The sequence below is a fragment of the Vulpes vulpes genome, chromosome 4 (assembly GCF_048418805.1).
Source record: "Vulpes vulpes isolate BD-2025 chromosome 4, VulVul3, whole genome shotgun sequence".
Lineage (NCBI taxonomy): Eukaryota > Metazoa > Chordata > Mammalia > Carnivora > Canidae > Vulpes > Vulpes vulpes.
In genome coordinates, this window is record NC_132783.1 from 67,174,885 (window position 1) to 67,202,365 (window position 27,481).

Here is a 27,481-nt window from a genome sequence, read left to right on the forward strand (position 1 = left end):
TGCTTTAACTACTAAATTTTGTGGTTGTTTGTATATTAGTTTCCTATGGCTACTGTAGCAAATAACCACAAATTTTGTGATTTAAAAGAACAGAAATTCATTCTTTCACAGTTTTGGAGGCCATAAGTCTGAAATCAGTTTTACTGGGCTGAAATCAAGTGTTATCAGGGCTGTACTCCTTCCGGAGGCTCTCAGGAAGAATCCATTCCTTGCCTCTTCCGATTCCAGTTGGCTGCCAGCATTCCAAGTCTTTTGGCCACATTACCCCAATCTCTGCTTCTGCAGTCATATCACTTCCTCTTCTTCTGTTGATCCAGTCTCCTTCTGCCTCTCTCTTAAGAACATATGTGATGGCATTTAGGGCTTACCCCAATAATCCAATTAATCTCATCTCAAGACTCTCGATTTAATCATACCTGCAAAACACTTTTCCAAATAAGGTAACATCTACAAATTATGGGAATTAGGATGTTAATATCTTCGGGGGGCTATTTTTCAGTCTAGCACATGCAGCAATAGGTAAGCCACTCAAACAAGTGGTTTGAGAGAATAAGTCAAACTGCAAACAGAAAAGTGAGGATCCTGGGTCCCCTGACCCCATTCACCTCAGCACTGTCACACCAAACTATGAATCCTCTTTTCCTCTTCTTCTTGTTTAAGTTGGGTCTCTTCTTCTTGAAAGTACAGAGCACACACACACATACATACACACATGCATACACACAAACACGCACACACAATTTTAATGTTAACTGAAATTTCACACATTTATGTTATTTTCATTTCATCCCAAATAAGCTAACATTCCCTAAGAAAAAAACTAATATCTTTTACACATTTTTTTGGTCCACCATGGCATGGTAAACCTGGCAAAGAGTCAATAACATGCTGTTCATGTGAAAAGGTACTGTGATATACTGATCCAAAAGCCATTCTCTGCTCTTCACTAGCTTCAGGGTTTTACACAAAACAAGATACGAGTAATAGCCAGGTTACTTTGTGGACAGGAAAAGAATAATTAGCTCATTCATGTCACAGAAGTCTGCCTTTTTTTTTTTTTAACTTTTTTATCAAATATCTGCATTTGACAATAGACTAGTGAAACCAAATTATTCAAACTTTTGCAGAAACACCTGGATATGTTTAGTATTTAGCTCTGCCCTGAGTCCATTAGGCTCTTGTTATGGGCTGAATTATGTCCCCTCAAAATTCCTATGTTAAAGTACCTAAGTACCACATAAAATGACTATATTTGGAGATAGACTCTTTAAAGAGTTATAAAATTAACATGAAATCATTGGATAGGCCCTAATCCTAAATGGCTGGTGTCCTTCTATAAAGAGGGAATTAGAGCACAGACACACTGAGGGAGGACCCCATGAGGACACAGGGAGAAGACGGTCATCTACAGGACAAAGAGAGAGGCCTCAGAAGGAGCCAACCCACCAACACCTGCTTTGACTTCCAGCCTACAGAACTATGAGGAAATAAATTTTTATTTCAAGCCACCAGTCTGCAGTGCTTTGTGATAATAGCCTGAGTGACTAACACCCTGCATCTCCCTTTAAGGGCAAATCTACCATCTGTACCAAAAGCAGAGACATTTTGGACCTGAAATGATTGTGGGAAGATTCAGTCATGCTGAGGTTTTTGTTCCTGATCACAGACACACCCCTTCCAGTTCTCAATCTGTAGAAAGAGGGGAAGCAATCCTTGAAAACACTGCTAAATAAAATAAAATTGCTGAATTTCTAAAGTTCTAAGTGCTCTCACAGAAAAACTATCCCAGCTAGCCAGCCTCAATATAAGTCACTGCTTTGTCCTGTCTGGCTACCTGTAGAGCAGCTGAGTTCCTCAGGCCCAGATGGAATATCTCCCCAGGTGAACTTACTCTCCTGGGCTCCCAGCTTGCCTCTCAGCCACTCAGGGAAGGTGGCAGGAACATAGAAAACTCTGTGGGATATGCTTCAAAATCAGTCTTGTAAGTGCAAGAGGAACTTTTGCCCAACCTCCTGCTCCCATCCACCAGACTCTACAGCTTGAGAAACTTGTGTCACTTGTAGAGTTTCCTAGAGAGTAAGATGCTGTGTCCACTATTTTCACAACCACCTGCTACCACTCATTAAAAACATGCTACAGTTCAGCCAGCAGGAAAGTGTGTCCAAGTTTCAACTAAGTGCTTAATAACGGGAAGGAGATGGAGGGGGAAAAAGATTTTTTTTGTTTGTCTTGATGTTTTGTGTTCAACAGCATGTCTAGCCTTGATGGTCAGATTTCATAGTGAATAATGTGCTGTACTCCATGCAATCCCTACAGGACTGACCGACTTCCTCAGAGCCAGGGAAGGCAAGGGAGAGGTCCATCAATGTGGGGAACAGATGGTAAGGTGGCCATCAAGAGAAGACATTTTCTCCTCTGTGCTTCCACCTCCAAAGTTCTGAAGGTCTAATAAATTCCAAACCTTAACACCCCAACAGAGGAGGTGGCTGAGTGTACACCCAGCTGGAACACCAAGGAAAAAAGGCGTCACGCTGAAATCACATTCTGTGCTACAAATGAAAGGGAAGTTTACCATATGCAGATAAACCATCTGGGTCTGTGCATAAAGCTCACATCTGAAGTAGGTGTCACACGATGTACTACACTCCTAGCACTCATGAAAAATGCCAACACACAAACTGCAAATATGAACAATGACCTGAAAGCCAGCATTGGCTGAGATATTGGACCTTAACTTATACAAACATAAACTCTCCTGTAAACAGGAAAAGAAGCTAAGACAATAAACTAAGTGAAGTAAATGGTGTTTGTCTGCATTCTCTTTTTACAATGTTTGTTTTCACAAATAGCTCATCTCTCAATTTTTAAGTTTTTACCTAAAATAAGAGGAAGCAGACACACAAGCTTTTGCTTTTGTGAGAATAATATTGAAGGTTAAAATTGAAATAATACATATGCGAACTTCCTAATACCCTAAGGTTTTAGATAAAATCATAGAAAATCCTCCTGATGCATCCCAAGTGGAGCCCTCCTCCACTTCTTCCCTAATCGTCATGGAAAGAAGAGTTTCCAGAATCCAGAAACTTTCTAGGTTTGGTCGCCACAACTCCTCCAAAACTCAGTTTTCCACATTGGGATACAAAATGCTCGTAGACCCAGCAAGGACAGGAGGCAAAGATATGGGTGGCCTGAGGACACAGCTGGTCCCCTCTGAGCAGTGTATGTGGCCTCACCAGAGAAGCAGGGGCAGTATCAATTCCTCCCACAGTGATCCTGGGATGTAATAGCTACATATGGGAAAGTGCCCAACATGGAACAGATGTGCAACAGCTCTACATTAACATACATATCACATGTAAAAAAAACCTATAGACAATGCATACAAAATGCCATTTACTTTACTTGGTTGCATTGTCTTAGCTTCTTTTCCTGGTACTTACTGCAAGCACTCCTCAGAACCTAGAGGGAGAACCTGGTAGATAGCAGGCCACTGCGATGATGTTTCTAAACCTTGCATGCGGGGAGGAAGAGAAGTGCATGAGCACAGGTATTGCAGACAGAAACTGCACCCCCATCCATCTCTGTACTCAGTGCAGCTCTTTTCTCTGTAAACATCTTAAGTGCCAGTCATGTGTCTCTGAGCAGATGCCAAATGCAGTCTACTCTTTCAGTAGGAACACAAAGCAATACAGGCTGCCAAAAATAGCATTTCTCTTCTACGGACCCCAAAATGGCACCCACTCCCATTTTGAAAGGGCTCTATCACATCCAGGGCTATGAGTAGAGGAAGCAGAGCTTCTGTTTCTAAGCATGAGACTCCAGGAAGCCACTCAGACACCAAATCCTAAAGGAGATAGAGAATGGGGTCCTCCCGGAAAAACAGGGCTGTCAACTTGGATGATTTATACACCATCACCAAAGAGCAAAGAGCAACTGTAAATAGACCGATCTTGCTTAAAGAAAAAATGAAGATTATGGCAATTTAGGAAACAGCTGGTCACTCTCTAGAGTGGTTTTATGTTTGACCTCTATTGTCATCATTCCTCTTTCCAATGCCTCATGTCATACTTGTGTTTTGTCATAATGGATATTGGTGAAGACAAAGAATAGAGGAACCAATTCAGTGCTGACCACTCTTTACACTAAGAAAGAAATCCTAAGCAAGCGGGGTAAAGCCAGCTGTGCTATATATCACAGTGATGTGAGTCCCTGAAATGATGAATTCCTGAAATTTTTCTCCTTCTTCCCCACAACCTCATTCCATTTGCTTCAGGAGTGAGCAGCAGATATGGTCACAGGCAGGGGAACGTTCCAGGCCAGATGTCAGTGCAGAAGCAGCTGAAACAGCAACCACATTGGACATCCTTGCCCACGCTCTCCTTTTCTCCCTCTCAGCCGGTCACAGACCCTGCCCTCCATCTCCCATTTCGGGACAGCACTTTCTCCTTCTGCAGGACTCTGACGTCCCACACTTGCCCTTCAGCTGACCACAGACATGAGACAAGCACTAACGTGATGAAATCAGTAAGGCGTTTTGAGCCTCTGCAGAGAAACTCTTAAGCAAGTACCAAATGGTGTTATTCTTTTCCTGCCCAAGCTCTCCCAGCTTTATGCAAGAATATAAGGAATTATTAACTTTACTTCCTAGGCAAGGGAGAGGTGTAATTAGAGCCCTGGGGTTTTCCCACAAGGCAGTAATGAGTAAATCTGCCAGCACTTTGAGGAGATAAAACATGGAACTTTCTATTCTGTGCCAATTGCTCCTTTGTGTGGAACAGAAAGTCATTTTTTATGAGTGAAACTAAAAAGAAAGAGAGAAAAGTAACAAAACCAAGGGAGAGCCCTCCAGATTCTCGTGGCAAACCTCGTGAACTCCTGCAGTCCCTGGGGGGCTCCCCTGAGAAAGAGCACAGCCCCACCACTGCTGCTAACACTGAAGCAGAAGTGAGTCCACTCAAAGACTGTGAAGGCTGAGTATACAGCAAAATCACAATCCTTGAAACATTTACTAGTAACCCTAGATAAACCAAGTGAGAAAGGAAATCTTACTCAAATCGTATTTCAACAAATCTCATTACAATAAACTCTCCACCTCAATATCAACCAAACTTCCCAAATGACTTGGCCATTAGTTTACAAGAATGTATGGATCACTTACTGCATGCCAGTCCATGCACTGGGCCCTGTGGTGATCCATTTCAGACCACAGCCAGCTTCACATCCCATTTCAAGACAACCACACTGTGGGACAGTGGCTTTTACACCTCTCTGTGTTCTCTAATGTGCCCTTCCAGACGCATCCTCCTTTCCCTCCAAGCCCCACCTAGGTTACCACCCCCTCCAGAGAACTTTAATCCTCACCCACCCCACCTCTAGCAGAAGTAGTTTCTCCTCCTTTGGAACTTCCTTAGTTTATATTTTAAGGGACGTGTTATGTGTAACTTTACTATCATTATTGTGTACTGTGCTACCTCCCCTCTCCCTGGTCAGAAACTCCCTGAGATGAAAATCCTAAGGACAGTGCTCAATGTGTCTTTTTTTTTTTTTTTAAGATTTTATTTATTTATTCATGATAGGCAGAGAGAGAGAGGCAGAGACACAGGCAGAGGGAGAAGCAGGCTCCATGCAGGGATCCCAACGTGGGACTCGATCCCAGGACCCCAGGATCATGCCCTGGGCCAAAGGCAGGCGCTAAACCACTGAGCCACCCAGGGATCCCCTCAACGTGTCATTTCAAATGGCCTTGCATCAGCGTGCCTTGGTAGCTCAGTCAGTTAAGTGTCTGACTCTTGATTTCAGCTCAGGTCATGATCTCAGATCATGAGATCTAGCCCCACGTCAGGCTTTGGGCTCAGCGTGGAGTCTGCTTGGGATTCTCTCTCTCCATCTCCCTCTGCCCTTCCTCTCATTCGCACTGAACTAACAAACAAATAGATAAATAAAATCTTTTTAAAAAGAAATAAATAAAATGGACCATGTCTCCCTTGTATCCCACCAGCATGCCAAGTGCAATTCTCTGGACAGCTGCAAGAGTGCCCTTTGGGAGCTTGTTGGAAATGGAGAGTCTCCACTCCAGCCCAGACCTACTTGGTCAGAATGTCCATTTAACACATTCCACAGATGATTCCTATATACAGTAAAGTTTGAGAAGCACTATAATATACAATAGATGCTCAATAGATATTTTTTTTTAATGAGACAAATTCTACACAAATATCTCCCCCTCATGTACCTCATCCCGGGGACTGCAGATGAGCTAAGTAATCCCATCCTGGGGGGGCAAGAGTGCTTGATCCTTGTGCTCACTCCAGCTGGCCATCCGTGGCCCCTGTGCATTCAGCAGCAAGTAACTTCCTTGTTCATCACAAAACTCTGACGTACTGCCCACCTACTATGTGCCAGGCCCTCTGCACATTTCATAAGAGCATTCACATCTCAACACACTGAACCAGGTTTGCAGATTTGGGAGTTTAAACAGAAGGGGGTCAGTATGTGATTCTGTGTGTTAAGTGCTTCCCAGGGTGCTTGTCTTGTCCACAGACTCCAGATGCATCAAGAGGGACACAGCCCCTGATGGCTTCCTGCTCCTGCCCCCAGGACTCAGCTGGCTGCTATGCAACAAGGCCGGTCCTCCACAGAGTAAAGCCCTGCGCCAGTGTTTTCTCACATACCAGCATGCCTCCTGACCACTGGAAGGCTTGTAAAACAGACTGCTGGGCCTGCCCCCAAGCTTCTCATTCAGGAGACATTCTCATTCTCGACATAGAAACAGGACAAAGAAATTCAGACAGAACACTAAATAAAGGTGTCTTTATTCCTTTGGCTTCCCTGATGAGGCGTTATCTTATCCAATCTTGTTCTCTTGTGTGTTTTGGAGATATATGGAAAAAAGACTAAAGAAGTGAGCCTTTGTTTAATGAAACCCACTACAAAAACCAAGTCCAGAAAGTTCCCCAGGCCTTAATCAGAAAAAGAGGGCCTGGTTTTCCACCTATGTCTTCAGTTTTGTGTGTTAGGGCGAGAGCTGTGTGCTAAAGGCCCATGCCAGAGAAAATTAATTTGGCCAGCAGTGGAGAGCCTCAAACCTAGGCTCGGTTGTCCCTCACAGACAAAAGTCAGTGAGTGCCCCTTCTGCAGGCATTGCTCCTTTGCTCTCTGCCTGCAGCTGTGCCCATTCACAAGGTGCACTCTGCCTCAGACTCGCCTCCTCTCTCACACATCTCAGTCTCCGCCCAGTGCTGTCATGAAATCAAGACAGCCTGTAGAAAGAGTGGGAGAGTTTAGAGTTCCACCTCCATTCCCAGATTCCTCTCCTTCCTCCCACCCCGTCACACTCTAACTCCACCTCACCTCAATGGTAAATGTAATAACACTACACCAGCTCTGGGTGTTTCTAGAATAGGATTTGCAACCTCCTTTTGGAAATCACTCATCCCACTCTGTGGCATCCTGGTGCCAATGGTCCATGACATATTTATTAGAAATAAGAAATATAGGTCAGTAATGTTGAAGACCCAAGCCTCCAGGCTAACCAGCTTCCAGAAGAATCCTTAAGTCTACATTCTATTTCCAGACCTATTCTGAGTGTGCTAAACCTGGTTATCACCAGGATGATCTATCAAGTTCATAAATGTCTAGGGGAACCTGGAAGTTATTTTAAGCCTTCTCTCTTCCCCACATCCAGCAGAAATGGGTATAAAATGTGGCAATCAGCATCGAAAGCCTTAAAGACTCTTCTCAGGCCAACCAGACTGGATATCCTTCCTTTGACCCAGTCTACCCCATGTCCATTCAGCTGCCACATCAGTCCTTGTCTGCTTCTGCTCCAGCTCCTACTACAATGTCTCGTTTTAACTGTTGTTGGTTTGTTTGTTTTTTTCTATCTAATCAATTCCTCTATCGTCTGGTCTCATGTTGTGAATTCTCTTTTCTAGCTTGGATGTTTGGGGATATCACATGAAAATTTGGTACATTTGACCCCTTTGGCGCAGCCTGGCATTTCTCAAACCCATTTCATTTCCTATCTCTGGTCCTGGTAAGTATGAAGTCAAAAAGTTCCATGAGAGCTCATATTTATAGGCATCACAAGGTCAGATACTGTGTCCACCTTACTTTCCTATTCCTGCCACATTGCCTAACACATAATAGGTATACAACAAATATTTTTCAATGAATGAATAAATTATAGATCTATCACATGTTAGGCAGGCAGATGATGAGTTAATAGCTTTCATTGTCCAAATACCCCAAGTATTTCAGAGTAATCAACAAATTTATAATTCAAAGGATTAATGCTCATAAAGTCCTTTTATATCCACAAAATAATAGTGCTATAAAACAATCAATTGTTACTGAGTGGAGGTGATCAGAGAAAAGACTACACAATTCATTTGGGGGGTAGAAAATAGGTATAAATGAGGGTAGAAGAGAAATGGGACATTCCAGGGAAAAGAAGAAATAATCAATAAACAAAATAAAACTCACCTTTATCATAATCATCATCTTCAATTGCTTTTTCTTGAAGTTTCTGAAGCTTTAATCTTAGGGATTTTACCTATGTTGGTTTGAAGGGGAAAGAAAATGAAAGCCAAATTAGAATAGCATTCAAGCAAACTTATTTTTTTAAAGCTAAAAACATTTAGAAATGATTTTAAAACTGAAGTTCTTTATTCTCTTTTAAAAAAAGAACCACAAATGTACATTTTTCCAATGCCAGATGCATTAGTTTCTCAAAAAAAAGAAAAAGTTATATAAAGAGAAAGTGTAATTTGAGCATAAAATCCACAAAAAGAGTTAGAAAGTTATTTTAAACAAAAACATCACATTGTACCCTTATCTGCATGAAAAAAAAACTGCATAATGAAAAGGAACACAAACTTCCTGACCTGACCAAATGGTCTCTGTTCTCAAAATCACATTAAAATGATGAAGATAAACACACCAAGACTGGAAGGGAAGCCAAGAGAAGGAGAAAGTGAACTCTAACTCGGCAGGCTGCCCTGCTGGCTGGCTGAGACTGACAAGAAGGACTTCACAAAATCCTTCCAGAAAAGAGCATCACCTTATTTAACCTACATATAGACACAGTGATCCCATCGCTTGTCGGAGGGTTACCAACACATTCATTCTTAATTGTTTTTCTTCTTGACAGGAGGCCCGGGATTTTCTGAAGATAATTCTAGACCTATCAGTGAATGGATTTGGGTTTACTTCCCGAAACACACCTTCCTCCATGCTTTGCCTGGCTACATCTACATTTCCTTCAATATCCAGTTCAGGTATCACCCCCTTCAGTCTGTGCAAAATGTCCTTCCTGGGTACTGTCTCTGTGATGGGTGCCTGTTCCTATTCATGTAAGCCATTCAACAAATATTTACAGAGTGTCTCCTAGGTGTTAGGCACCATCTGAAGTGTTGAGGATACAGCACAAGATTCTTAGCCATCTCTGGACATATATTCTTGAGCAGGAAGATAAAAATTAACATAATAAGTACATTTTCTGGAGTCTTAGAAAAAGATTAGCGTTAAGAAAGAAGAAAAACCATAGAACCCAGTAAGGGGCATCAGGAATGTTGGTAGATGCTGGGACTGCAGCTTTAAATAAGATCTCTCTGACATTTGACCAAAGATTTGAAAGTTTTAAGAGGGGAAGCCCTGGGACTCTTGGAGAAAGCATTTCAAAAAGAAAAACTAGCTCAAAGGCTCTGGGCAGAGGTGTTGCTAATGTTGCCAAGTAAAAGCAGGAGGCCACTGGGTCTGGGGTGGATTGATTAAGGGGGGATTATACATGATGAGGTCAGAGAAGTGATAAGGAATGCATCATGAAGATACACGAAGACCTCTGAGAAGTGTTTATGTTACTCTGAGGGTGATGGGGGGCAGTCGGAATCCACCGTCTGAATGATTTCTGAACAGCTCCATTCCAACTCCTGCGGGCAAGGGCAGAAGTCAGATGATAGGGGAGGCCATGGAAATCCCCCAGGATGGAGGTGATGACAGCCTGAATGATACTGGGCACAGTGAAGATGGTGAGAAGGGATCTGATCCTGGGCACATTCCAAAAGTGTCTGAAGATAGAACCAACAGGATTTGCTCATAGATCCCATGTGGGGGGTGAGAAAGTCAAAATGATTCTGAGTTTTTGGTTTGAGCCACTGGATGAATGGAATTGTAAAAAATTATCGTAGTAATTAGAACACCATGTTACAGCTATTGTTTTGTGTCATTTCATTTGTGTGCTCCATTCCCAACTGAGCATCTTTAAGGGAAGAACTCTCTTCTACTCATGCAGAAAAAGGCAGGGCTCACCCGTACTCAGTTCTCCACTGCTCTGGGCACACAGAAGGATGTGTGCCCTCCCTGCCTTGCAGTGGGTAATGGGGTGCGGGTGCAAGTCTTGGAGGTCCCTGCTGCACTGAGCATTTAATTGCTCTTGTAGGATCCCTTACTGTTTTCCTCTTTGTCCCCTTGACTGAGGGGCCATATGTTCAGGTGGTGCAGGCAGGGTTCCTGAGCGACCCCCTGAAGCAGATCCCCCAGCTACCTCTGTGGAACTCAAAGCAAAAAACACAACTTTGCCCTGTGAAGGCTCTAATGCCATGTCACTGTCTGCTACGAACCTATTCTAATACAATTTCCAAAGTTGGGCACAAGTAGTACATAAATACTTTCTGAATGAATGAACGTTTACATTAACCCCTTTATCCTTGAGTTGGTCCATGTTACAACTGAAAACTGCACCAGTAATGTAGTCGTACATATTAGGGATGGAAGAAAGTCTGTATGAGTGGCTCAAATGCCACATAAAGCATACTCTTACCAGCACCGCTCCCAAGAGGGGGTATTATTAAACAGTTACTAAAGCTGAAGCAGAAGAATTACAGAAGAGAAAGTCATGGAAAATTTCACATATTAGCCAGCATCCACCTCATCTTCTCCCCCTCACCCAATTAGCCCTGCAGGTCCCTGAGCTGATGCCCTGAGAGATGTCTCAATACCCATCTTTGCTGGAAGCAGGGCCACTGATGGTCACGTCTTATCCAATGACACAACCATGCGAGGCAGGCAATTTCCCTTCTTTTCCTGCAGCTTCCACAAGCAGAGGCAGGGCTAACTTGCAAGGTTCTCTGTGCTTGCCTCCTCTGCGCACCCAGCTAGCATTTCCTCTCATCACAATTTTCTCAGCCCCACACAAGCCCTGGTAACGTCCCTGGGTGACTATTTCCAAACAGTATAAGCTATACATTCTCACTTCTCATTCACAGTAGCTGTGTTCTGTAAAGTCATCAGAAATGCCCAGTTAGCAAACACTAAACCGCGGCTTCCCGGGGAAACCAGCCTTCGGCTTCTGAGAGCCTCTGATCACAACGTTTTTGTCAGCTGATCAATGCCTAACCTTGTTTTATGTGTGCTTCAGTTTAAAGATGCCTTCTTTAACATATATTGCTGGTTCATTAACAGAACTTACGGCCACAGTACTACAGCTCATGCCTGAACAGAGCTTATCCAACACATGTTTCCTCCCTGGGGCACGTGGCAGCCTGGGAGCACCTGGGAGCACCAGGCAACCTGACAGCCCTGTGCCGGTGGGCCACTGTAAACAGTGAAATTCCAAAGAAAGCACTAAGTAGACCACCCAAAGGACACTTGTATACAGGAAGAGAGCTGAAACAAGACGGCAGCATCGCCTCGTTCAGCCTCAGCTGGGAAGTGCGCGTCAGGCAACCCAAACTTTCAGCCCCTCTGCACACTTCCACAAATGACCAGGAAAGCACCACAAGCATTGACTCTGGAGTTACCGTTAAACTGTAGAAAGTAAGCAAATTCACAAATTCAGATGGAATCCACAAATACTGAGGATCGGCTATATTTTAAAAGGAGCTAAAACTCAAATTCCTGAGATTTGCTTTTTCACTTAAAGAGAAGGGAGTTAAGGAATTAGAATATAATATCTAAAAGGCCCCAGAACACTAGAATCCCAGTCTTTTTTTTTTTTAAGATGTTATTTATGTATTCATGAGAAACACAGAGAGAGGCAGAGACACAGGCAGAAGGAGAAAAGAAGCAGGCTCCATGCAGGGAGCCCAGTGTGGGACTCGATCCCCCATCTCCAGGATCAGGCCCTGGGCTGAAAGCGGTGCTTAACCGCTGAGCCACCCAGGCTGCCTGAATCCCAGTCTTTCAAAGGACATCTCCCAAATCCGTAATGCCTCTCCAGTAACCTGAATGAGCAATCTGGAGACTCTGCACAAACGTGATACGAAAGAAGCCACCCCTCCGGCCCCCGCAAAAGGCCCCCCTCATTCTAGACAACTCCAGCTGTTAGGAGCCTCTTCTTCCTATTGAAACAAAATCTACCTCCCTATAAATCCTATGCCCTGGACAGAGTTCTTTCCATCACTGCTACCACACAGGATAAAGCTAATTCCTCCTCCACACAACAGACATTCAAATAATTGAAAACAGCATCATGTTCTTTGCCATCCAGGTATTAGTTTACCAAACAAAGGTACTTAAATTATGGATAAACTCTGTCCAGATCCCATTACTTGAGACAGGATATGAGTTTAATGTGCACTACGAGGAAAAGGGTGAATTTGATTTTTTTTTTACCCAAATCCTCTTCTTCTGAGCTATTTCTTTAATGATAACAGTGACCAACAATCTGGGTACTTGCTCAGTGCCAGACCTTGTCTGAAGAATCCACAAGTGTGAGCACATTTCATCCTCATCAGAATCTAATGAGGGGGGTACTATGGTTTATGTCCACCTTCTAACAAGAAAGGCGCAGAACAATTAAGCAAATTACCTACAGGCACACAGCTGGGAGAAGAGAATGCCAGGCTAGCACCCAGGCAGTCCCAGTAATGTGCCCCGCTGCAGGGAGTCTTGGGATCACAAGCACACACACATGCCCCAGCAGGTGCCCAGAGACAGCAGGGCTGATTCATCCCCCAGAATCCCACAGGTGCAGGAGGTGTGGGCCAGGCATTGCCCTAGGCATGTAATAAGCCCCCAGGGTGAACTGGCTGCCACTTTGCCCTTTTTCCTCAAGGAACACCTCTCTAGTGGGCTATGATCAATCAATTCTTTCAAAAGCTGCATCCTGTGCAGCCCCGGTGGTGCAGCGGTTTAGCGCCGCCTGAAGTCCGGGGTGTGATCCTGGCAACCCGGGATTGAGTCCCACGTCAGGCTCCCTGCATGGAGCCTGCTTCTCCCTCTGCCTGTGTCTCTGCCTCTCTGTGTGTGTGTGTCTCTCATGAATAAATAAATAAAATTCTTTAAAAAATAAAAATAAAAAAATAAAAGCTGCAGCCTGGGGCACCTGGGTGGTTCAGTGGTTGAGCATCTGCCTTCAGCTCAGGTCATGACCCCAGGTCCTGGGATCGAGTCCCACATCAGGCTCCCCACAGGGATCCTGCTTCTCCCTCTGCCTATGTCTCTGCCTCTGTGTGTCTCTCATGAATAAATAAATAAAATCTTTAAATAAATAAATAAATAAATAAATAAATAAATAAATAAATCCCACAGCCTGGTAATAAAGGTGAAAGGAAGAGCTGTATCTAGGGTGGTTCATATTTTTTTAAACCTAAAAATCATGAAACCCAAAAAGTAAGTCAGGTTGGCTTTCTGTAGCCAGAGCCCCTGGAATGCCAGTTCTCAGGCCCTGCAACGACCCCGTGGCTCAGGGAGCTGGCATGGTGAGCCCGAGGCGTGGCTGGGCCCCACGAGCCACAACTGCTTACGGGTTCACAGACTCCAGTCTATTAAAAATAAGATTCTCAGAAGGATGTCAGTTACCTGCAGGTAAGAGAAGTTAGAAGAAAGAAACCCAGTGAAGCCACGTGGACTGCAGAGGCATCACTGCCAACGTGAGTTTCTGTTCATTTGGCTATTTGGGAGGGAGAGAAGCGGGCCATGATCTGCATTGTACTTGTGCTTCACTTGAGCCAAAACTTGAGTTTTTGAGATGGAGAGATACAGATATACATTGTCGAGATTTTTTTCAAGAGATCTTGGAAATGAAACATTAAATAATGGCATTTACAGTCAGAAAAGTATGATGACACAAAGCTCCACTTAGTACCTGCAACCTCGGAATTCCTAATAAGAGCTACGTATTTGAGCTGTTCGTTTCTGACACAGGGCCCCTAAAACCCTAGAAATTTCCAGTGAAGAGGGTAAGAAAGGTGTCTTTTGTTATGTTAATAAGGTGACTCTCGGAAGACACCTTAGGATGAGGGCTGGTTGCCAGGGGAACCAACAACGTGATTAGAGGCCTGGGAACCTTACAGCCCCCTCCCCCCCAACTCCCCACCACCACCACCACCAGGGAGGATAGAGGGGTGGACGTTGAATCAATCCCAAATGGCCAATGATTTAATCAGCCATGCCTATGTAATAAAGCCTCCATAAAAACCCAAAGGACAGAGGTGGGAGAGATTTCCAGGTTGGTAAACATGAGGACATTCAGGGAAGTATGAAGCTCCAGGCCCTTTCTCCACAAGCCTTGCCCCGGTGCATCTCTTCCACTGGCTGTTCTTGTGTTATATAGCCTTTTATAGTAAACGTATGATCTATTAAGTAAAATGTTTTTCTGAGTTCTGTGAGCCACTCTAACAAATTAATCGAACCCAAGGAGAGAGGTGTTGTTGGAACCTCCGATCTATAGCCAGTGGGTCAGAAGCACAGGTGACAGCCTGGACCTGCAACTGGCATCTGAGGAAGAGGCAGACAGTCTTATGGCACTGAGCCCTCAAGCTGTGGAATCTGAGACTCCCTCTGGATAGATATGGTCAGACCTGTATTGAGTTACAGGACTGACCTGCATTGGAGAATTGATGGTAGAGACAAACACCTTTCTGAGGTTGGAATTGGTGATGAGAACCCCTTTACACCTTGTATATCTGCCTCTCATACTCTCTTTTGTGCCTTAGCCAGGCAATCCAAGAAAGCTGTCAGTTAGGTATCTGTGGTCCCTCTTAGCAAGATTAATCATTTCACTAAAAATACAAATAAAAATGAAGCTGAAGCTGAAGGCCAAGAAGTATGCAAGGCATCAGGCCATTCAAAACTAAGACACATGATCTGTGGTTACAGAGCTCATGGTCAAGTGCAAACTTGGACCCACAAATTATTATTAAATATGATGAGTGGTGCCATGGGGCATGTCCAGAGTGCTATGGGAACATGGAAAGAGGGCATCATTTGGCCCAGAGAGGATAAGAAACATCTCACAAGGAGATGGCTTCAGACCCACACCAAAGGGATTATAGGAGCGTGGCAGGTAGAAAAGTGTAGGAAGGTCATTCTAGGCAGAGAGAACTGTAACCAAAGGCCTGAGGCACAGCTTTCCCTGGTGTCTTCAGGAACAGGAAGCAGCACCAGATGGCTAAGCCAGCAGGAGTAAGGCATTGGGGCAGGCTGGAGCAGGTTGGGAAAGGTCTCAATTATCAGGATAAGGAACTTGGATACCATCCCGAGAAGAGCAATGAGCCACCAAAGGTTTCAAGCCAAGGAATAACACTATCCCACCAGTGTTCCGGAAGATAACTCTGCTGGCCATCCGGAGAATGAACTGGAAAAAAGACACTGAGAAAGGCAAATATGTCAAGAATCTCTTACAAAACCCACGTTGAAAATAACAAGGACTTGAACCAGCGCAGAGGCTGCGGCTGTGAGAGGGAGGTTAGCTGCAGGACTATGTGGATGAGAGAGGTGTTGAAGATGCTTGCAATTTCTCTAAGAAACTGCATGGATGCTCTTAATTAAAATCAACAAATATATGTACCAAGACTAGGGCCCTTTAGAACAGGTTTGCTGGGGAAGACAATGACATCAATTTTGAACACATCTAACTAGAGGGTTCTGTGCATCACCTGGGAACAGAGCCCTGTCTGCATATCCAGCCTGGCTTCACAATCTCCTTGAGATATAAATCGTGTGGCTGGGGTCCCCAAGGGCTGGCACAGGGCAAACAGGGACAGGGCCAGGAACATCAGGCCACACGTAAAGATTTCAAAGTAAATGAGATGCAATTGCTGGGAATGAACATGACCTTCACATTTTCAGGTATTTCCACCAAATGCCTGATGAGTAGCTGTTCTACTTCCTTGTGGATGTGTACAAATGTCAGCAAACATACACACATATGCATACATCATATGCACACAGAAGGAAAATGCAGTCACATAGCCCAATGGGTCAGCCACAAAGCATCTCAGGCTGGGTTTCTCTTCGGATTTTTTGGAGGTAGAACAACCCTGCCTATTCACAGTTGTAACCACCTCTCTGATAACACAGTGCACAACACACTCATGATGCCAGAGTTTGCATGTATACAGCCCCCCCTAGCTTCCAAAAGCCCTTAGCTTCTCACTGCAGCCACAGAAAATCCCATGCAAGGTTACCATCTTTAAATAAGGAAACTGAGAGCCTGACCAATGTAATGACCAGGAGCAAAGTCTCCTGGCTGTGTCAGGCAGGGCCCACTGAGCAGGATGAAATGCAAGGGCTGCAGGAAATGCAAATGAAGCTCAGCCTCACCCCCAATATGGTGCGTCAATCTCCATCTTCACACCACTCAACCACAGGCCAGCCAGCCCCAGCTCCCCTGCCTCTGCCCCCAATTTCCTGTTTCAAAGCAGAGCTGGGCAGAGCTAACCACACATCACGTAGGCCAGGAACTGCAGAGGAGCCTGCTGCTCAACACAGAGCAAATCTGAGCATTCAAGTGACAGAGAAGACAAGAACAAGAACAGATTTGTGTGCAAACAGAAAGAGAAGAAACAGAAGTACGGCAACATCTTTTTGCCGTCAGTTACAAAAGGAGCTGCTGCAGCTCCCAGAGGGAAGTCGGTGGTCAACCCCAGAACTACTCATTTCCTGCCTTCTGCCCGAAGCTGGCCTGAGCTCGTGACACTCACGGGCCCCGGAGGCTGGGAGACACCAACCTCCAGCTGCCTCCGGTCGCTCAGCAGGCAGTCCAGCAGCACAGGCTCGCACCTCCTGAGCAGCGTCTCCCAAAGGTGAGCCTCCCCCAGGCTGCTGCCCTCAGACCGCCAGGGGCCTGGGGAGCAGGAGGAGGCAGTGTCCGTGTCCAACAAAGAAAGCATGTCACACTCCGGCCTGTGGCTGCCCCCTGTGGTCTGGGCAGAGTCCGCCAGGCTGGGAATAGTCTTGAGAGTGAAGTGGGGAGAGAAGAGTCGAGGATGTTCGTGGGGCCTGTCCATGCTGGCAGCCTTCACTTCTGCCTCCTTGGGGCTCTGACAAGGGGCCTCAGCCTCTCTGGATGGCAGGCAGCCTTCAGCTTCTCCACGTTCCCCAGCAGAGCCAAGTGAGAGCCTTATGAAGCTAAAGCTTGACGTAAAGGCATCCTGAGAGCCAGCAGGGGTTGGGGGGGCCTTGGGGACACTTCCAAGGCTGTAGCTGCTGCCACTTGCCTCCTCTGGGGACAGACAGCCTTTTGTCCAGGTACCGCCTCCAGCAGCATCCCGGCCAGGAACTGGAGCCTCAGAACTGTCCATGGATGGGAGCTCCCCCTGCCACCCAGTGTCCCCAAGGCCACACGACCTGGCTGGCCTGGCAGGTGGCTTGGTGCCAGCTCTGAGCTGAATCCCAAAGAGCCCTGAGGGCCTTCTCACAGGGGTCAAAGCCAGGCCTAGGTAGCCCCCAGAGGTCGGAGCCGAGGCTGCTGTGCTCCTAGGAACAGGGCTCCCAACCGAGGGGCCTCGCCACTGGCCTCCAGAATCAAGGCCACACCGTCCGGCCCTGGACTCAGACTGGTGGGACTCCTCACTGCACGCCCCTCCCTGGGCCTGGAACGGAGCGGCCACTGATGGGTAGAGGAACCCGATCCGGGGCCCAGCTGCACTTCTCATGTAGCCCCGCCTCCGTGCCAGCCGCCTCCTCCGAAAAGACGCTGCAGGTGGTATGCAATCCTGGCTGCCTAGGAGGAAAAGAGAAAACAGCACCATCAACATGCAAAGCTCACTGGCTCAGCTGGAACTGCATTTGGAGAGCATATTAGGTTTAGAGGTCGCCGCTCTGTGCATCTGTCAAAGGGAGATGCTGGCTCAGTGGTCACGGGGCCAAGCCGGGACGAAGATTCTGACGATCTTCTCCAAGTGTTTGCCTCGAATGCACAGAAGAAACACAGCGTCTCCGCTCTTCTGTTTAGCAGAGCAGCTGGCGTTGCTGTGAGTTATGCCAGCATGTCAGCATGCCCACTGGAGTTACAACCTCGCCGGCTCCTTCTGAACCCTCTGGCATCTTGCCTATTGGGCTCTTAGGCACCGCAGCACTTTTATCCCAGAGTGGGCCTAAAAGCAAACAATTGGGAGGCAAATGCCAGCACACTCCTCAAAACAAGATCCAATCGCTTATTCTAGCTCCTTATTGAACAATATGTGAGTTTTCATTATCTGAGCTCTCCGTGTCCCAGCATGTCTCTGGACCATGGAGAGCCAGCTGGGGCACAATTTATGGCCATCAGTTCATCTCTCACAGTGGACCACGGGAGGCCCTCCTTGATGTGCTCAACAAACCAGGGACTATGTCCCCCTCGAGCTCTGCAAAAGGAATAGAAACAATAAAAAATGCTGATAGCTCTCAGGCAGGATTGTATAGCAGTTGAGAGCAGACTCTGGCACCTCATTGCCTGGCTTAAGCCCTGGCTGTGCCATTGCTGCCTGTTAACCTCCACAAATTACTTAACCTCTCTGTGCCTCAGCTTGCTTCTCAGTAAAAGGGAGACATTACCAGTACCTCTCTCGCAGGGTGAGACTTAACTAAATGAGTCACTAGAGGTAGACAGCCTACAACAGGGCCTAGCACACATAATAAGTGTGCTGAAGATGTTAGTTATTATTTCTCCATTGCACAGCACATTGGTACTCAGAATATGGGCATCATCTACATTAATTTCATTTGCTCCCTACCAAAGTTATGTAAATCAACCAGACTAGGAATTATAACTTCCTTAAAGGAACTTCCTGTTCCTTCTACAGTTAAGGAAACTGAGGCTCAGAGAAATTGGCATTCAGAAACCCCTGCAAGTGACTGAGTGACCAGCATCACAGTCTCCTGACTCTCCTGACCCACACAGTGTTCTCACCGTGGAGCCCCGCCACACCATGAATCAGATGAGATGGAAAGCATACAAGTAAGACCAGGCAGTGCTGAACGTGGCTGTAGGTATACTACAGCCCATGGTGAGGAGTGGAACAAAGTTTCATGCCAGGCCCACAATCCTACCCTGTCTCCAGAACTTGGACGGCCTCCGGATCTTTGTTATGTTAAGTAGAAAGCACTGGGCATTTGGGCTCGCCCTGTGTTATGATCATGACACACACCAGTCTTTCGAATGGATGTCAATGATAATCCCTGGGGAAATTAGCACAATGACCATGAATTTGAGCAACTAAGGACCAAAGAGCCTAAGATGTGTTCACCCAGTGGCCTTCTCTTGCCAGTGTGCCAGCTGCCCCGTGCCGGGGAAGGGCCAATACCATCCAAGTACGTAGAATTGTGGAAGCTGGCAGTGAAGGGAGGCAGGAAAGCAAGGGGCTTCAGGGGGTAGGAGAGGAAGTCAGGATAAAGGAAGGGAGGGGGGTATATAACATACAGCCATTTTCATTCCATAAACAATAAAATTAAAGTTCAGAAGGTTTTAATTTGCCCAGAACCCCCAGATCATAGCTTACCCAAGACTGTTTTGCTCTTTACAGAACAATAACCTAGCACAATGCCCTGCTATGGCCCTAAATGGCTTGCTAAATGATGAATGGATGCATGGATGGATGAGGGAGGGATGGATGAATCAAGGCCCTCTGATTCCAAAACACATGCTCTTCCTATATCCTTTGCCTCCAAGCATATCACTTAATATGGTAACTTGAAATGACAGGATGTCAGAAGAAAGATGGATTTTTCTTTTTTTCTTAATAACAGAGGCCATGCAAAGTTGGAATCAGTAGAAAAGGACATGATAAAAATGTACACAAAATATATAGAAGGAATTAATTAACTAACTAATCAGTGAATAGTCCCAATTGGACCATCCAATTGGACCTTTGATGGTGACTATCAAAAGAACCCAGCAGTGGTTAAAGAGTGTGCTTGTCGTGATGAGCACTGGGTGATATTTGGAACTGTTGAATCACTTCCAACTGTATTATCTGTACACTTGGAAATGATATTACATTGTATGTGAACTAACTGGAATTTAAATAAAAACTTTTTAAAAAATAAGACATTGAGAAAAACGTTTAAACGGAAAATAACAAGTGTTGATTACAATGTTGAAAAATTGGAACTAGTGGGCACTGTCAGTGGGAATAGAAAATGCTTTCAGTGTAGCTGAAAATAGCACAGTAATTCCTCAAAAAGTTAAAAATAGAATTACTACGTGGTCTAGCAATTCCATTTCTCATTATACACCAGAAGTATTGAAAGCAGAAAAATTATCTCTTTGAGATATTTGTATATCCATGTTCACAGCAGCATGATCCATAATAGTCAAAGGTAAAAGCAACCCAAGAGTCCGTCTATGGGTAGATGGATAAACAAAATGTGGTAAATTCATACAATGGAATATTATTCAGCCTTAAAAAGGAAAGAAATTCTGACACAGGCTACAACTTGGATGAACCTTGAGGACATCACGCTAAATGAAAGAAGCCAGTCACAAAAGGACAAATACTGTAGTTATAGACATATATACATGTATATAAGGTATCTAGAGTAGTCAAATTCATAGAGGCAGAAGGTAGAGTGGTGATGGCCAAGGGTGGAGGAAGGAGAAATGGGGAATAAGTGTTTAATGGGGACAAAGTTTCAGTTTGGGAAGACAAAAAATTTCTGGAAGTGGCTGGAGGTTATAGTTGAACAACAATGTGAATATACTTAATGCCACTGAGTATGCTTAAAAATGGTTAAGAGGCTAAATTTTATGTTAGATGTATTTACTCCAATTAAAAAATTTTTAACGGGGCAGCCCAGGTGGCTCAGTGGTTTAGCGCTGCCTTCAGCCCAGGGCCTGATTCTGGAGACTCGGGACCGAGTCCCACGTCAGGCTCCTTTCATGGAGCCAGCTTCCCCCTCTGCCTGTGTCTCTGCTTCTCTCTCTCTCTCTCTCTCTCTCTCTCTGTGTGTGTGTGTGTGTCTCATGAATAAATAAATAAAATCTTTAAAAATAAATAAATAAATAAAATTTTAAAAAATCTTTAAATTGGTCAAACTGGGTCACCATGCTATGTGGTCCACCAAGCTATGTGGATCCCCATCCTTTACCTCAAGGGTTTCACTATCTGAGGATGTCCCTACATGTCAGGATCTTGACCACAAAGAGAACCCATGCTCCTACTGGGGATCTGGTAAGATGTTGTTGGGCTACAATGCTACATGAGCAACAAGCCAAGATCAGACATGAGAAAACTTCACCAAACATGAGGATAGAGAGACAAGAGTCAGATTGTGTGAATGGCCCAGCTCTTGCACCCACTGGACCACTCACACATCCCATCCCGTGGCATAGGCCTTCCCAGAAGGCATCCCAAGAGGCAGACACAATCACACACTATTAATCCTAACCCTCAGGAAACGGCAGAGCTGACAGCCAGATCTGGATGGCACTTCTGGAATGAACTAGAAGGATTTTTAAAAGAGACCCATATTGGTCAGATGGCAGCTCAGAAACCTCTAGAAAGATCCCCAGTTCCCTGTACTCAAAGTCCTCTTTTTTCAACTTTTTTTTAAATTATTTTTGAGGGAATTTATGATATCCCCTCTAACCAGAAATTAATTATTACTATCTATCCTTCCTGAAATCCTACCTCTTAGATTTGTTCAAACCCAAGCCCTGCCATCATGCCCTGCAGTTAAGGAAGGGTTATGATGCATTCAGACTTTAAAGGGCAGGATTCCTTCCTGACACCTAACTTCAGGGTTGAATGGGTAGGAAGTAGAACACCACAAGATTCGAAGTGCACACAGGCTTTGAGAGTTGGCCAGGGAAGGCAGCTGTGCCTTCTGTTCTTTATAAAATGCAGAGATGGTTTCATTCTGCCCATCTGGCCCTGGAAAGGCTGAGAAGGGAGAGGTGCTTCACACAGCCTTCTCCACCCCTCACAGCCTCCCACTCTGTAATAGACCCTAGGGAGAAGAGCACAGACCTGCTGGCCCGGATTATGTAGGATTCTCATCTCCACCCCCATCCAGCCTAGTGAGCTCCGGGACTGGAGGGAAGCAAAAGACAAGAGCTTAAGAGATCCAGATGTCAAAAGGCCTCTCCCTACAGTCCAGATAAGGTGCCTGGAAATATGTGCTTATCTAACTTAAGGGGGAAATTGGGGGAAACCTAGTTAACCAGCCAGATCAGCAAAAATTCTGTCTGCCTCTAATGCTCTCCTTCTTCCAGACAAATCCTTCCCATCCTTTGGCTTCTAATGCCCTTCCCCATCAGCTACCTTGTCCTGATGACCCCATTCACAGGGCTTCCACCATGGTCCACACCACTCCTGTCCCCCTACTTACTACCACCAAGCACTGCTAGCTATTTTCTTCAGCGTATGCAAATTGTTCCCCACTTATGCTCTATTATAAGCTTCCTGACACCCTTATAATTCCCAAAAAGTCCTTGTATACAGAGAAGGCATTCCAATACACATTGGCCACATAATATTTATTTTTAAATAGGAAATCTAAAATATATAATTTAAGGAAACATGATATATATGAACTTACTTGGAAGAACTTAACACCAAGACCCAAAGTTCAAATCTACAGGAAATGGCCACGTGGGCTTGGGGAAGCCACCTGGTCGCCCTGTCCCTCAATGATGCGATGATTCACCCAGGGAAAGTGTACCCATCTCCTAAGAAGAAATAGGCCCTCAGGGGCCCTGCCAAGAACACATAGAAGAGTCAGGAAAGAACAAGCACATAAGACTTAACAAAACATAATTTGGATATAAATGTATAGTGGAAGCATAAATGAATGTATTCTTTTCATAGAAGGAATTTAAATCCTATTTGTCATGGTTGGGGCATAAATCTTTTCTAAAACATTCAGGTTAACCAAAGATTCTGAATCATAAAGAAACCACACATCCCAGTGGATTAACTTGTTTTCAAAGAATCAAAATCCAATCATATATCCACTAAGCACAAACACTCTGCTGAGCATGAGTTCATCTTTCTTTGATAGTTCAGAGAGCACCTGAGGATTCAGAAGTGGCTTGGGGTCCTTGTAATAAGCATCTAGCAAGCAAGGCAAGTCCAAGTGCGGAATAAATCAACCCTTATTGTGTTTCCATTTTAATTGTGCAATCTGTTTTAATAAAACAATTCCTTATTGAACACTATCTCCTGTGTGGGATGCAGATGCAAGCAGGGCACCATCCCTACCCCCAGTTGCTCATAATCTAGGAGGGAACATAAGCCATGAACGCAAAAACTGTCACAGGATGGAATGTGCTACTTTAATCCCAGAGGAAGGAGAACTCAATCTGAAATTAAATGAATGGGGTAATCTAAGTGGTTCCATTGGTTTACCTCACAGTTCTTTGCCCTTCAGCGAAGCAAGGACTTCATGAGCTCCAGAACACTCCCGAATTTATGTCACCACCACCCCCACCCCCCCGCAAAAAAAAGCACCTCTGGGGATGGAAGGGAAGAATGGTGATAGTGCAGGCCTGTTCCGTGAGACACAGGACCACTGTAACAAGTAGGTCTGTGCTGTGGCCTGGGGCCTCCTTCCTCCCATCTCCCTGGCAGCTTCCCTGCCTTTTCCTGCTCCCCTCCTTCCTCCTGCACAGACGTCCCCCTCAATCAACCTCTTGCATGTCTCACTCCATCTTAGCTTCTGCCTCTCAGAGAACCCAAACACTGTCCTAGAGAAAGTACAGCGAGCAAGCACAGGTGGCCCTGCCTGCTTGGAGTTTGCCATCCTTGGGAGAGCAGAGAGAGGAATCAAGCACACACACAGATAAGTCCTGACGGGATGGTAAAGGACAGGTTCATGGTGCCCAGTCACATAGGGTAGGGTACCTGGCTTTGTCTCACAGGGTCTTGCAGTGACATTTGGTTGAGCTTGACAGGTGAGCAAGAGTTATGGAGGTCACAGGGGAGGCTGCAGGGAAAAGCCTAAGAGAAGGAACAGGCCAGCCAGAGCAATGGCATGGAGGACACTGGTGACAGGCCAGAACAGGATGGAGCCAGACACCCCCATGCATACTGGCACATCAGCCTGGATCTTTGTCCTGAGAGGGATGGATGGGCCCTTTGAAGGACATGAAGCAAAGGAGAGACATGATCAGATTTGCATGTTTTAAGAGATGCTTTGTGGAGAATAGACCACACGGGAGTGAGAGAGGACACAGGAGAACAGTTAGAAGGCACCAAACAGAGGCAAAAATAAAGAAAGTAAGCCTGCAGCACGCACAGTCATCCTGGTACTTTTCAGAGGTCAGGTCATGGGGTCAGGAGGAAAATTGTTCCTGGGACATCTATGTCCATCCTTGCTGCGCACACAGTATTGACTTATGTGATGAAGCACAAGGAGCAGTTTCTTTGTAGCCTTCTGGACAAGCTCCCACCGTCCACCACCCTTCCCCAAGCAGTGTTTAGACACACAAAGATCTGGGGCCAAATGAGTGATATTCTCAATGAATCTCTCGGCAAAGTAATCAGCACAGGCTTGCTGACCCGGCGTCTTCGCAAACTGACACTCTCCATCCGGTTGAAAGCCAGATTGTTTTCCTAGGCAAGATTATTCACCAGCTGCTCTTGGTGAGCAGAGCCGCCTCACCCCGATCTAGCATTTCCATAATCATCAAAGCCGCGTGCACCGTGGTGTAGACACCAACAGGTCTGCAGAGCGCGGCTGTCTAGGCCAACCACTGGGAGTTCCAGGAAAGCAAAGCTCGGGCAGTTTCCTATCAGCCTAGTCACCCAAATGCAAGAGCTCTGATTCCCGGGCTGCAGACATCACTTCTTATAACAGCCTCACAGTCAGAAGGGACTAGGCCCACACTGCATTGTGGCTCCACTGGCTAGAACATCAGCCCTGAGTCAGGGAAACTGAAAAGGCTGTTCTGCCTGGAACTCAGGAAACATTTATATGCTAAAAGTAGGAAGAAAAACCAAAAAACGATAAACACAGCACAAACTGGTTGGGGGAGGAGACACGATTCATGAAGGATTTCAAGGGTACCGTCCCATTGCTTAAGTGGGGTGCAGGGTAGTTGCATGGGCGCCGACAGTCCCCACACCCTATGTATGTACAGTATCATTTCTGTAACTGGGAGGTAGTCTGTAACACGTTTTCAGAGCCACAGGCCCTGCCCTCAAGGAGAAGGCAGATGCGGACCGGGCTGCCAGGGGCTCCACCACAGGAGGCAGGGAACAGCCTCACCAAGGAGCTGGCCCTGCAGCTGAACAGAAAGGTTGAGGCTACAGAGGTCACATTGGAGGTGAGGTCACTGTGGGTGGAGGAAGAGCAAGTACACAGGAATGCAGGTGACAGCTCAGAGAGGTTCAAAACATCCGGGGCCCAGGCAGGCGGGGCCCCTGTGGAATATGCAGCAGGCAGCGGTTTGTGAGGAGGCCCAGGAGGCTGATGAGGGCACTGGGGCAGGGACAAGGCCCGGGCAGGCCCCATTCTGGGGGCCCCCAGGGTGATTCTGGGGGGTAAGCCAGGGTTGGGGACCTCTGCTCCAGGGATAAGTCTGACTTTACACCCCATTGAGTTCAGAATCCAAATGCATTATAAACAACATTCACAACACTGCAGAGGCTATTGCCTCGCAGAATCTTCTCTTTCCCCAAAACTTTTTTTGCTTCTTGAAATGTGGCCTTTCACTGTGAATCTCTACTCGTGGACAGAGTGTGGCCTGTGTTTAAAATATGTCCCCATACATCTGTTCTACATCTTCTAGCCCATATAAGCTTTCTGCCTTGGGTCAGACAGTGGGAGTCCTGGGCCCCACAACAGGGCCTCCCATGAGGACAGGCTGGGAGGCAGGCCGCTGCTGGATACTGTGTCACTTCCCTAAAGTGCGGGCACCAAACAGCAGATCAACATTCAGCCTCACTTCAGAGTTTAAGGGTCAAACAGCATCCATGCCGTATGCAACATGCAGCGTGGATCCCAGACTGGGTCCTACAACAAAGAAAGGATATTGGTGGAAAAGCTGGTGAAATTCAAATAAGATCTATAGTTAGTTCATTGTGCCAATGTTCATTTCTGAGTTGTAATAACTGTTCTGTGATTACAGAGGCTATTCGCATTAGGGGAAGCTGGGAGAAAGGAACTCTATCATATCTTTGCAACTTTTCTATGAATCTGGAGATATTCCAAAATAAAAAGCTTATTTAAAAAATAGAAAAATAAATAAATAAAAAATAAAAAATAAAAAAAATAAAAAATAAGTACACAGGGGTATCTGGGGGGCCCAGTCAGTTAAGCACGTGACTCTTGATTTTAGTTCAGGTCGTGTTCTCAAGGTCAGGGATCGAGCCCCACATCGGGCTCCACGTTCAGCACAGAGTCTGCTTGGGACCCTCTCTCTCTCCCTCTGCCCCTCCACCTTCAATTGAAAAAAAATCTGAAAAAAAACACATATACACATGTACACACATGATTTATGGACCTGTACTTTATACTACGAAAGGGAATGGACTCTGAAGATGGACTGCCTGAAGTGTTCTTAACTGTCACTTGTTAGTGAATGCTGTTGAGTCACCTGCCTCTCTGCTTGCATTGTCTTGTCTGTTAAAGGGGACTCTATCTCATAGAACTGCTGAAAAGATAGAGAGGAGTATGAATTTCACTACCCTATACTACGTCTGGCATAGAGTAACCATTCAAAAGCGTTTTTATTTTCAATTCAAGAATAAAGACAAGAATATCATCCTGAAGCAAAGACACCTGGACACAGGCACCTGGAGGCAGAGTTCAAGACAAAGCTTAAAGCAGCTTCAGGTCTGACTCTAACCCTTTTTCTGTGCTAACAAAACTCCTGGAGGCCAATAGGGATCTACTCTGTGTGTGTGTCTCTCTCTGTGTCTCTGTCTCTCTCTCTCTTACTCTCTCTGTCTCTCTTTGTGTGTGTCTCTCTGACTCTGTCTCTGTCTCTCTCTCAGATTCTCTCTCTCTCTCTCTCTCTCTCTCTCACACACACACACACACACACACACACACATACACCCCATCCAGCAAGTCACAGACAACCTATACTCTCTTGCTGACCAGTATGTTCCCACCTCTCTGATCCAGTTTTCTGTGTTCTGTTTTCTTTCCTTTCTACACCCAGATCTACAACCTCCTGCTGAAGCAGGTAGCTGAGGAATTCAGCAGCAAGAGATTCACAGACCACGTGAACGTGTTTGCTCTGAAATCACTGAACAACCTCTCTCCGTGGTGCTATTAATTTTCATAAACGATTGTCTTTTTCTTTTCATGTAAAGTGCTACTCAAAACT

The 27,481-nt window shown here is 45.6% G+C and overlaps 1 protein-coding gene across 3 annotated transcripts in view; it reads right to left on the reverse strand.

The window, feature by feature from the left end:
• The window catches only part of DISC1 (DISC1 scaffold protein), a 352,717-nt gene that overhangs the window by 285,195 nt on the left and 40,041 nt on the right, over positions 1-27,481 (reverse strand). For all 3 annotated transcript variants that reach the window (XM_072755974.1, XM_072755975.1, XM_072755976.1), the window contains exons 2-3: positions 16,953-17,947; positions 8,485-8,554 (exon numbers count right to left, since the gene is read on the reverse strand). In XM_072755974.1, coding sequence (XP_072612075.1) covers positions 8,485-8,554; positions 16,953-17,947 — 1,065 coding nt within the window. The remainder of the gene's footprint in view (positions 1-8,484; positions 8,555-16,952; positions 17,948-27,481) is intronic.